This window comes from Suncus etruscus, chromosome 20 (assembly GCF_024139225.1).
Source record: "Suncus etruscus isolate mSunEtr1 chromosome 20, mSunEtr1.pri.cur, whole genome shotgun sequence".
Lineage (NCBI taxonomy): Eukaryota > Metazoa > Chordata > Mammalia > Eulipotyphla > Soricidae > Suncus > Suncus etruscus.
In genome coordinates this window covers 25,542,976-25,556,223 of record NC_064867.1, presented here as the reverse complement: position 1 = coordinate 25,556,223, position 13,248 = coordinate 25,542,976, and the positions used below count along the sequence as shown (strand labels likewise).

Below are 13,248 nucleotides of genomic sequence, written 5' to 3'. Positions count from 1 at the left end.
ACATTATTTCTCCCATTTGCGGGGGGTGGGGAGGAGACTCACCTAGCTGCACCCAGGGGCTATTCCTAGTTCTATGCTTAGGAGTGACCTTGGCAGTGTTCAGGGTATCATATGTGGTGCCAGAGAACTTGAACCAGGATCATAGCCTGTTGTAGCTGCATGCAAGACAATTGTTTCACTTCCTGTCCTATTTCTCTGGTTCTGCATAATCTTGTTTTTAATTCTTACTTTTTCATCTAACCATTAAGTATTTTTTTACTCTATTTTGTGGCTTTTAGTAAAATAAGATAGTTTAGATGTTTTAAAAATGAAGTTCAGATCTTTATACATCAGAAAAAGAAGGATAATATGGAGACATGATGTTGAATTCGAGAAAGCTACTAAGAAAGAACACTTTCAATTATGAATAAATGGCATAAAATCAGGACCCTTTTTTTAAATTAAATTTTCATATGGTAACAACATGCATGCTATGTTTTTTATATGTTGTTATACACCATACTATAGCTTTGCCATTAAAATGTAGAGATGAGGTGGTGAAGAAGTTTGTGCTTTGTCATTTTTGAGAATCTCAAAAGTAACATAACTTGTCATATAATTGCAAATGCAAGGGGACAGATTAGGCCAACTTTCACAAGTTGTCTTTCTTTCATGGGGGAGGGTTTAGGGGTTACTCCTGGCTCTGTGCTCAGGGTCATTCCTGGTCGTGCCCGAAGGACCATATGGGATGCTGATGATTAAACCTGGGTAAGCTGCATGCAAGGCAAATGCTCTACTCGCTGTGCTATCACTCCAGCCTAGTTTTTACAAGTAATTTTAATTCTTTTGCTCTAATATTTTCCAATTGCCTCTTTCTATGTCACACCCATCTTGTGGTAGAATCCAGAGAAATCTTAAGTTTGGTGAGTGTATCTGGGACAGTCTTAGAGTTTGTATCAGTGATCTCCTTTGTGGGTATCTGTCACCATTTAAATCTTCATGTTCAGTAAGATCAAGTAGTTGTGGCTACTGTCTTCCACTTAAGAAAGGTCGCTTTAGAGATAAGTCTTCATTTATTTTATATTCTACTGGCTAAAAGATGAGAATCCAGGCCTAAAATTTTCCATCAAAATTTTTCATTTCCTTACCAGAATGGAGACTTGCCATTTCTTCAGACTTCTCATCTTTTTCATACTTAATCAGCATTTCCTGTGGCATTATCACATGGTTGGGAATGTAAACTAAATGGTTGCTTCCATTTTCTTCTAACACAAAAGACATTTCTCTTTCAGCACTCAGTTCCTGGACAAGGAAGCTGCTCTCTCCTGAAGAAATCTCAGGCGGCTCAGGAGTAAATCTAGGAGGTAAGAAAGAAAGTTTTAGGGGCTGGAGCAGTGGCACAAGCCATAAGTTGTCTGCCTTGCCTGCACTAGCCTAGGACAGACCATGGTTCGATCCCCTAGTGTCCCAAATGGTCTCCCAAACCAGGAACAATTTCTGAATGCATAGTCAGGAGTAATCCCTGAGCATCACCAGATGTGCCCCCCCCAAAAAAAAAGTTTTAAGTGAATCTATATAACTCTGAGGAAAGCAAACAAAATGTCTCAATAATTTAATACAGTCAGTTAACCAGTCATATGACCATTGTATAGAAATTAAAAAGGATCAGACTTAAACACAAACCCAAAATCAACAATAACCGAATCTATAGCCAATTTTCAACAAGCTATACACAGAAGGGACCTGTTATTCTAGCAGTCTGGAGGGCAAAAGAGGGGGATGCTGGGACCTGGGGTGGAGGGAAGATAACACTAGTGGTGAGAATACCCCTGATTCAATGCCACCATGTACCTCAGATATTACTGTGAAAGATTTATAATGCATGTTGGTCACAATAAAGTTATTTTAAAAAATACAGTCAGTTAACAGAAGGTTACCAAATGTGTTGCTAAAAATATAAAATTCAAATAACTCATTACTATTCAATACATTTATAAAAAAGCATAAGGTGAGAACTATTTATTTATTTGTGCCTATCAAGCTGTTCTGAGAATACTCAGTTCAGCCAAGTGATGTACTGTTGTGAAGTCCTACTGTGTTGGGGGCCACCAGGGTTAAACCCACTGATGCTCTGGGGACCAGGCAGTGCTGGGGATTAAAACTGGAGCCTCTGCATGCTAAGTATATGCTTAGCACTTTGAGATATCTCTTACTCCCATCAACTAATAAAATTAAAAAATCTCATCTTTCTCCCTTTTCCCACCCATGTGTTCCATACTCTCAAAACCTGTAAAATACTATTTTTGACCAAACCACAAATATGAAATATGAAAATATAAAAGATGAAATATGATTTGTATCTTAAATACATACCAAAAGCCACTGCAGTTCATTTGTAAAAGCCACATATTACATCTCAAATTAATATCAATCATCATGAAATAATTTGAGAAGAACTGCTCTGAGAACATCCCATTGACATCAAGGCCTTCTATAATGTCTATATGGATAGTCTTAGGAGTCTTAAGAAATCTTCTAACATCAACAACAAGAAAAATAAGAATCACATGATCATCTCAATAGATGCAGAGAAAGCATTTGATGAGGTCCAACACCCATTCTTGATCAAAACTCTCAGCAAGATGGAAATGGAAGGAACCTTTCTCAATATAGTTAAGGCCATCTACCACAAGCCAGTGGCAAATATTATCCTCAATGGAGAAAAACTAAAAGCCTTCCCTCTAAATTCTGGCACAAAACAAGGCTGTCCTCTCTCACCACTCCTATTCAACATAGCACTGGAAGTACTTGCTATAGCGATTAGGCAAGAAAAAGATATCAAGGGAATCCAGATAGGAAAGGAAGAAGTCAAGCTCTCACTGTTTGCAGATGACATGATACTCTACTTAGAAAACCCTAAAGACTCTACCAAAAAGCTTCTAGAAACAATAGACTCATATAGCAAGGTGGCAGGCTACAAAATTAACACACAAAAATCAATGGCCTTTCTATACACCAATAGTAATAAGGAAGAAATGGACATTAAAAAAACAACCCCATTCACAATAGTGCCACACAAATTCAAATATCTTGGAATCAACTTGACTAAAAATGTGAAGGACCTATACAAAGAAAACTATAAAACTCTGCTCCAAGAAATAAGAGAGGACACGTGGAAATGGAAACACATACCCTGCTCATGGATTGGCAGGATTAACATCATCAAAATGGCAATACTCCCCAAGGCATTATACAGATTTAATGCGATCCCTCTAAAGATACCCATGACATTCTTCAAAGAAGTGGATCAGGCACTTTTGAAATTCGTTTGGAACAATAAACACCCTAGAATAGCTAAAGCAATCATTGGGAAAAAGAATATGGGAGGAATTACTTTCCCCAACTTTAAACTTTACTACAAAGCAATAGTTATCAAAACAGCATGGTATTGGAATAAGGACAGGCCCTCAGATCAGTGGAATAGGCTTGAATACTCAGAAAATGTTCCCCAGACATACAATCACCTAATTTTTGATAAAGGAGCAAGAAATCCTAAATGGAGCAAAGAAAGCCTCTTCAACAAGTGGTGTTGGCACAACTGGCTAGCCACTTGCAAAACATTTAACTTAGACCCCCAGCTAACATCATGTACAAAGGTAAAATCCAAATGGATTAAAGACCTCGATATCAGACCCAAAACCATAAGATTTATAGAACAACACATAGGCAAAACACTCCAGGACATTGAGACTACAGGCATATTCAAGGAGGAAACTGCACTCTCCAAGCAAGTGAAAGCAGAAATTAACAGATGGGAATATATTAAGCTGAGAAGCTTCTGCACCTCAAAGGAAATAGCACCCAGGATACAAGAGCCACCCACTGAGTGGGAGAAACTATTCACCCAATACCCATCAAAAAATGGGGAGAAGAAATGGGCAGACACTTTGACAAAGAAGAAATACAAATGGCCAAAAGACACACGAAAAAATGCTCCACATCACTAATCATCAGGGAGATGCAAATCAAAACAACTATGAGGTACCACTTCACACCACAGAGAATGGCACACATTACAAAGAATGAGAATAAACAGTGTTGGCGGGGATGTGGAGAGAAAGGAACTCTTATCCACTGCTGGTGGGAATGCCATCTAGTTCAACCTTTATGGAAAGCGATATGGAGATTCCTCCAAAAACTGGAAATTGAGCTCTCATATGATCCAGCTATACCACTCCTAGGATACCCTAGGAACTCAAAAACACAATACAAAAACCCCTTCCTTACACCTATATTCATTGCAGCACTATTTACCATAGTAAGACTCTGGAAACAACCAAGATGCCCTTTAACAGACGAATGGCTAAAGAAACTGTGGTACATATGCACAATGGAATATTATGCAGCTGTCAGGAGAGATGAAATCATGAAATTTTTCTATACATGGATATACATGGAATCTATTATGCTGAGTAAAATAAGTCAGAGAGAGAGAAAATGCAGAATGGTCTCACTCATCTATGGGTTTTAAAAAAAATGAAAGACATTCTTGCAATAATAATTTTCAGACACAAAAGAGAAAAGAGCTGGAAGTTCCAGCTCACCTCAGAAGCTCACCACAAAGAGTGATGAGTTTAGTTAGAGAAATAACTACATTTTGAACTGTCCTAATAATGAGAATGTATGAGGGAAATGGAGAGCCTGTCTAGAGTACAGGCGGGGGTTGGGTGTGGAGGAGGGAGATTTGGGACATTGGTGATGGGAATGTTGCACTGGTGATGGGTGGTGTTCTTTACATGACTGAAACCCAAATACAATCATGTATGTAATCAAGGTGTTTAAATAAAATATAAAAAAAGAAAATAGAAAGAATAGTGGAGATATTCTTGAATTCTATAAGAGAATATAGGGAAAGCATTGACCTTAGAGAGTAGAAAGTAGAGAAAAGGAAAAAAAAAGAAATCTTCTACAATTACTTAAGCATATGGTTTTTTTACTTAGATCTTAGAAACCCAGGTATCTCAACAGCCCACAGGTGAAAACTATATAAATGGGGAAGGCTACAACATGAGCCTACAAAGTCGATCAGTTGAACAGGGAAATGACAAGAAAGAAACAGTTGGAAGGGAGTCAAAAGGGAAGAAAAAGATTGAGACACATTGATTTAGACGATTAAAGAGAAAATTATTCTTACGCTATATATGCAACTTTCAGCAACTTCACTGTCCCTGCTTACATTTAGTTATTAATTGCAGAAATTATTAGTTGCAGAACTTGCTGGGGGAGAGGAGACCTATATCCACCAGGACCACACAACTCTAAGGACAAAACCCAGGGTCTCACAAATGCAACATCTGTTCTACTACTTGAGAGACACCGTCAGTACCTACAGTGGTATTTGAAACTGGTTTTTGATACTGGCATGCAGTACAATTACTTTATTTATTGAATGTTACTGAGTAAAGGAAAATGAATACAGTACATGACCTGTATAATATGGAGTATAGGTGATAATTTTAGGTAGTGCAGGTAGAGATAATTGGCGAGAAATCATGCAATGAAGCAACAGCTGAAAGCAAATGCATCCATGCACTTTGCCTTCTATTTTTCATAGTTTTATTAAGGTAGAGCAAGTTTTTTTTGCAACTAATTTTTAAAAACTTTTACTGTGGTCAAAGTAAATTAATAATTCATTCACAGTAATATTTGAGGCACATAGTAACAATGAGTGAGGGGCATTGCCACTGCCAATATTGTCTTCCCTCCACCCCTGTTCCCAGCATGCACCCACATCTCTCTCCTTTACCCTGTAATGCTAGTGCAACTGTTCCCCCTCATGTACAGCTTGTGGTAGATTGGGTAATGTAGGCAAGTTTTATAGGAGTTTTCAAGAGTTCTCTTTTGGTAAATGGGATGATTCATTATATTTATTCATAAGTATTTTACATCTGTGTATTAGTAAGTTGTCATATGTTTGACGAATAAATTTATTATACTTTGATAGCTGCTTAAGAATGCCAGCTAGATTTGTTTGTAGAGATTTACATAATTTTTTTCAGAAGTTAGGTGAGAGCTGGTTTCCATAAACTTATGGTTTGCTCAATTCTGAGAAGCAAATTAGTGCTAACAGGCCTTCAGAAGATGTTGGTGTTTCTAAAATACCAAGGAAAACAAATCTGACATTATAAGAACATATATGTCATGAGTTTTAGACACTCTATCTGTGTCTTGCCATTTTGATTTTGGGAGACTGTGATGACCTTATTTATTATTATTATCATTTATTATTATTATTATTATTATTATTATTATTATGCTGTTGTTGTTGTTGTTGTCAAAGCCAGAAATATTCAAGGCTTACTCCTGGCTCTGTGCTCAGAGATCAATCCTGGCATCATTTATGGGTCTATATGTGGTGTCAGAGGTTGAACCTAGTTGCACCACTTGAAAGGTATATTATCAATTTGGCACCTGAGGAAATTTTGCCTGTTTTAAAAATGTCTTTTCTGAATTTCAGTCTAAAATAATTAGTTCCTTATGGGCCTACTTTGGGGCTCTCAGAGTCTATAACTAAGGACACATGCTTAGTAAAATATATAAAGAAGGATCTAGCAATCAAATGATCCAATGGTCACTCTCATTCAACCTGAAGCTCATAATTTATTCAAATAAATTATTATAATGTTATATAGGCTATAAAATTTAGGGAAATTTTTTTCATGCATAATTACAATGAGTGTTTGAATCACCTATGTCACCAATTTCCCAGAAACAATGGTATAAGAGGAAGTATGGATGTTCATTGAAAATAGAGGTGGGCATTGAAGAAAAGACTGTTTTCTATCTGGTCCATGAAAGATGACTAATGTTTGCTGGAACAAACAGGGTAATGGATTGTCTCCAGTTCACACAAAACAGAGAAGAGTTTATGTAGCCAGCATTTAGCTCACACAGTGGGGTAATAGGATGCAATTTTTTTTTGGTTTTGGGGTCACACCCGGCAGTGCTCAGGGGTCACTCCCGTCTCTAGGCTCAGAAATTGCTCCTGGCAGGCTTGGGGGACCATATGGGATGCTGGGATTTGAACCACTGTCCTTATGCATGCAAGGCAAATGCCTTACCTTCATGCTTTCTCTCCGGCCCCAGGACGCAATATTTCAAAAGGTGGACCTAAATTGGAGGTTACATTCTAGGGTAACTTTTAATATGGGATTTTCTAAAAAAATATACAATAAATTTAAAAGCAAAAGTATAGATGTCATAAGGGTATTATAATAACGTCAATCTTTAAAGTGTGCTTGATAGGTAACTTCAGAAATGGGATACACCTTAACTTCAGAGACCTTTTAGCTTCCTCAGTTTAATAATCTGCCATCATCCAATTCCACTTCTCCCAATTAGTTAACAATCACTTTTATACAAAAACCACTTCTGGGTCTAATCGATAGCACCGTGGGTGGGCCATTTGCCTTGCATGTCATGCAATCCACCTGGGTTCTATCCTAGGCATTCCACATAGTTCCCGGAGTCTGCCAGAAGTGATTCCTGAGTGCAGAGCCAAAAGTAACCCCTGAATGCCACTGGGTGTGGCCCCAGGACAAAAGCCAAAGCAAAAAACAAACAACAAAAATAACGTTCTAGGGGCCGGGTAGGTGGCGCTGGAGGTAAGGTGTCTGCCTTGCAAGCGCTAGCCAAGGAAGGACCGCGGTTCGATCCCCCGGCGTCCCATATGGTCCCCCCAAGCCAGGGGCGATTTCTGAGCACATAGCCAGGAGTAACCCCTGAGCGTCAAACGGGTGTGGCCCAAAAACAAAAAAAAAATAATAACGTTCTAACTCACAGGTCAGAGTAATCTCCTCTATCTGAATAGCGTCTGCAGTCATCCTCGAGCATTTCAGGTGGGTACTGATTGAATTTTCCTATCAAGAGAGCAAAGTTTTAGTTAGATTTTTAAACCAGAAATTGTATTTTTGAGGTAAAGAGAATTTCAATGGGAGTATTCTTGAGGCAAAAAGTGTCACTAAAAGATTTTTAGCAAAATTTGGCTTGAATAAAATCAGACTTGAAACTCAATTTAGAAGAGTTTTGCAATCAAAAAATTACTATGGTTATGGAAACTCCTCAAATTGTTGACTGAAGAGTTCATTGTGATTTAGAGACACATGGTTGCTATGCTCAGAATAGCATGATCTAAGCAAAGTTTTATTCTCTAAAGTTTTTCACTCACAGTTATGTTATTGAACATTAGAGATAAAGCAATACTTTATTACATGATGTAATTCCTGTGCTTCTGTGTCAATTAAAAATAATTTCCAAGAAAGAAAAAAATAACTAAAATTATTTTATCTTACTGATCTAAATGTAATCCTTTGCTTCCTTGCTTCCCTATGTTGTGCCATAAGCTTTGTAATATTAAATATATCATTTTTTTCATCTCATTCACAAAACTATAGTCCTTAATTAACAGAAGAATTTTGAGCATTGAATGGTCCAAGATTCCATGAACTTACTTCAGAAGCATTATAGTTAATCATAATTATTTGGTTCTAAGATAAGAAGTTTTTCTATTTATCTGAAATGAACTAATGTCTTCTAATCAATTTCACTTATAATTGCAAGATTTGTGATATAATTGTTAATACCTATACATCTGGGTACAGAAAATGTGTTGGCACTAAAAATACAGAGCTGGAGTAAGTACTTTAGCGAAAATCTCAAAATTGGTAGTAGATAAATCATTTAATTTCTATGAACCAGTGAGTTGTAAAAATTTAAAATTTTATAAAATTAAATTCTAAATCTATAACTGTGTTAAAATATAAACTCTGCTGTAAAGGAATAGGGATCACATAATCTTTTTCTATTGTTACTTTCTGCTAATGAAGGGTTGTTGTAATGTCAGAATTTTTATTATCACTAAATAAGAGAAATAACAGCTAACTGGGAACTTATTTGTTCCAAAAAGTAAAATGAAGTAAAACAAATGATAAGTTCCTAAATAAGCTTACAGAAATGAGTAAATGCAGCTAAACTGCTTGAGAAAAAACATAGTTTATTCATAGTATTTTAAAACAATGAGAACTCCACAATCTTTTTGGGATTTAAATTTGATGAGTTCTTATATGGCACAGACGAATCCATAGCTTCTTTTTGGGAGTGTCTTTGGTGGAAATGTAAGTATATCCTTTTCCTCTAATTATCTAGTTTCCTGCAAACCAGTCCTTGTCAGTTTCACCTGAGTAGGTGAGTTCATTGTCTTTTGGGTTCTTAGGTCTTCCTGGAAATGTTTTAAGTGGCTGTGTATGGTTCTCCTTGTGGTAGACTTAGAAAATTTAGATAAAATATTGATATTGCTAGAAAGTCAATTGGAGGCATTCCAATCTATATTTTATTTTTAATTAATTGTGTTTTTAGTGTTCCTTTTTCAACTATTGCCTGTCCTTGTGGATTTTATAGTAGTCCTGTTATATGCTTTATGTGCTACTTACTATAAAAAGCTTGAAAAGTTTTGTTAGTACATGCTGGTCCATTATCTGATTTGATTGTATTAGGAATTTTCATAACTTAAAAGCATTTCAATAGAAAAGAGCAATCTGATTGACGCAGGAACTACTCATATGAATTTTAAAAAGTATCAATGACCACATGCAGGTATGGTTTGTTTGGGAAAAATTAACATGGTTCACATACATTTGCCAGAGTTTGTTCTTAAGTATATTGTAAGTATTTATAATATTGCCAAAGTATGCTAGCTAAGCATAACCACAAGAGCTAAGTAAGAGTGAACCAAAATCAGTGTTATTTTAAACAGTCTTTGACTATATATCTTCATCAACAATCTGAGAAGGCCCCAAGACAATATTGCAAGGGAGCAAAAATAGATATCAAATACTTGAAGTGAAGAAGTAGCTCAAAAGAGTCAAATTTTAAATGAGAAGTTTTAGAAATCATATATATATATATATATATATTCTTTGTAGAGGCATAAGGGTAGTGAACATCTAAAAGAACTCTCAATTACTATAAAAATAAAAGTTCTAACAGTTGTTATTGAAATTGATTAGAATCATTGCTTACATTTTAGAAAATACATAAGATTAAAAATTTTACTAATCAGTGCATTATATCAGTGAATGCATTTATATTTTGACAATTTGCACAATATTCCCAGTAATATTAATTACTGTAGAAAGTAAAATTCTCTCTGCCATGAAGTGCAAACTCCAGACATTATCACTATGATTGAGATGGAGATTTGTTGAATACTAGAACTTCAATTCTGATCATAAACAAATCATTGAGCAGGATTTCTCAAGCTCAGTGCTACTGACATTAGAAGATGGCTCATTCTTTGCTGTGGATGGCAACCTATGCATTATAGCATGCTTAGCAGCATCCTGGTCTGGATCCATTAAGTGACAATAATATTCTTTCCCTCAGTTGGCACAACCAAAAATGTCTCCAAATATTTTCAAATGTTCAGAGAAGATGAATGGAGGGGGTGTTACAATCATCACCAATTGAGAGTTGCTGCTCCTCAAAAGTACTTCTCAAACATTTGTGATAAAAGATGAATATTTTAAAAACATTCATCTGAAAGGATGTATGCACACCACGATTCATTGCAGCACTCAGCACAACAGCAAAGACCTAGAGTCAACCTAGATGTCCAACACAGATGAATGGATCATGAAGATGTGGTACATAAATACAATGGAACACTACATTACTGTAAGGAATGATGTAATCATGCCATTTGCAGCAACATGGATAGAAGTGGTAATGTTAAAAAAGGAACTAAATATCCATGCCAAAGGCAACAACAGTGGAATCATGAGACTAGAACTTTAACAATCTAAACTTAAAAATGGGTCTGTTATACTGGAAGGCTGGGGAGTGGCGGGCGGTAGGGGATGCACTGGGGAAACATTGGTGGAGAGAGTTTGATACTGGTAGTGGGATTGGCCATAATTCATTGTCTGAAACCCAAGTATAATAAACTTATAATAAAATCACAATGGTTTCAATAAAATAAAGAAAAAAGATGAATGTTTTTAATCTACCTTTCTGAAATTTTATATTTTAGGTTTGTATATGGTTCAGTGAAAGATTCCTCTGCAGCCAGAATAATGTCAAACTGCCTCCAGGATTGAGAGCTGCTTACTGTTACTTTCTGTGTTTCCCTCTCTCACATCCGTCTGTGGAATTGCATCAGTCCAATGGGTTGATGCAATATTTTGTAGAGCACAGGCTAAAAGCTTTGCTACTCTAAGTCCTCATGGGTCAGAAGCACTGAGATCACTGAGGAGCATCTTAAAAATGGAGACTCTCAGGCTTGCCTCTAGACACCTTTGAATAAATACCAGCATTTTTTACTAAGATTTATGATTTGATTAGATTCTTTGTGGGAGGTTATCTACAGTGCTCAGAGAATTCAGAGGCCATGCCTGGTGGTACCCTGAAAACTATTTAATACCCAAAAAATGGATTCAATACTAAATCTAAGAAAGAGTTATTGCTTGGATTCTGAAGGTCGGGACATGCTAGAGCCACACAGAGGTGCTTTGGGTTTTCCAGGCACATATTCAGGAATGCTCTAGAAGCTTTGTGTATTTAAGATCAAGTCTAACCTTTCACTGCATGTTCAGACATTTTAGAAGCAACACAAGATCATTCTGGTCCCCTATGCTTCTCCATGTTGGAAGCAAACAGGATGTGCAGGAAAAATTATATTAATATCTTTATCCTCGAGACTTATCTAATGACTAATAACTGCTGGGATTCTTTCAGGCTGAAAGAAGCTAGGATGTGGCATAGGGGACAGCCAGGTTTTCTGAACTCTCTAAAGCAAAGGTTTTGGTTAAGACAAACTACCACAAATAAGGCCTGACTGCATCATTTAATGTGAAAATAAAAGTTGTTCCATCTGATTCACACCCAATTTAATTCCCATATTTGTTGATACAATGTTGGATTATAAATATTATCAACAAGAACTAATGTGTTAGAACAAAGCAAAACAACTGAATAATGACTTACGTCTGACTGAGTACACGAATGGCTTTAGAAATCTCACAATATAATCCAGATCTGGTTTATGAATTTTCCCAAGCTGTATCAGGTGATGATCAAGTGGGTAGCTGGCTAACTCCTCCATGTAATCTCCATGTGTAGAGCCCAGGGAAATCACAAATATGACATAACCCTGACACTTAGCCTTCAGGGCCATCCTCTTTAGGAAGTCTTTTCTCTCTTTATTTTCTTCAGCTGACACCACAATGATGACCCTATGTTGTCTTAAGTTTGGTGTTCTTGGAAAGAGATTCTCTATGATCCACCGTAGGGCATAGCCAATGTTTTCTTCTCCATTTAGCTGATGGAAGCTAGTCTGGATGTAGTTCTCCATTTGGTCTTGATTATTAAAAGTTGTAAAGTCAAACTCTATATTTATCACTTTCCTGGAACTATCCAGAGGAGAATAGCTCAACAAGGCAATCCTATCACCTACTAAATGTGCGGCTAAAGGGTTTGAAGAAATTTTAAAGTTGCCAAGCATTGATCTCAATAAGGTTTTCAAAGCCTTAAATTCATCACTGGTAATACTCCTAGAATTGTCTATGAGGAAGGCTACATCAATAAATGAATCTTCAGGTAAAAAAATCTCTCTGGCACAATTATTCGGAAAACACTTATCTAAAAACAGAGAAAAGAAACATTGGTTCAATATTGGCACAAGAGAATGAGATCTTAAGCATATGATCCAGTGATTGATTGCAAAAATTAATCATTATTAATATCTTTTAAACCTCATATTATTTAAAGTAGTTCTAATTTTTATTTTTTATAATTACTTTATTTTATTTATTTATTTATTTTTGGGCCACACCTGGTGACGCTCAGGGGATACTCCTGTCTATGCAATCAGAAATCGCTCCTGGCTTGGGGGACCATATGGGATGCTGGGGGATCAAATTGTGGTCTGTCCTAGGCTAGTGTGGGCAAGACAGATACCTTACTGCTGGCACCACCACTCTGGCCTTAGTATAATTACTTTATTTAAACACTGTGCTTGCAAAATTGTTCATGATTAAGTTTCTGTCATAGAATGTACACTACCCTTTACCAGTGTACTTTCCCATCACCAATGTCTCTAGTTTCCCTTTCACTTATACCCCTGCCTCTGGGGCAAGCTTCTCTTTTATTCTTTCTTTTTTGATACTGTGGTTTGCACTATTATTAATGAAGGGGTACCATGCATATTACTTTATC

The 13,248-nt window shown here is 36.5% G+C and overlaps 1 protein-coding gene across 1 annotated transcript in view; it reads right to left on the bottom strand.

The window, feature by feature from the left end:
• The window catches only part of COL6A5 (collagen type VI alpha 5 chain), a 105,677-nt gene that overhangs the window by 23,622 nt on the left and 68,807 nt on the right, over positions 1-13,248 (bottom strand). The window contains exons 34-36 of the mRNA XM_049766087.1: positions 12,019-12,672; positions 7,820-7,898; positions 1,128-1,336 (exon numbers count right to left, since the gene is read on the bottom strand). Coding sequence (XP_049622044.1) covers positions 1,128-1,336; positions 7,820-7,898; positions 12,019-12,672 — 942 coding nt within the window. The remainder of the gene's footprint in view (positions 1-1,127; positions 1,337-7,819; positions 7,899-12,018; positions 12,673-13,248) is intronic.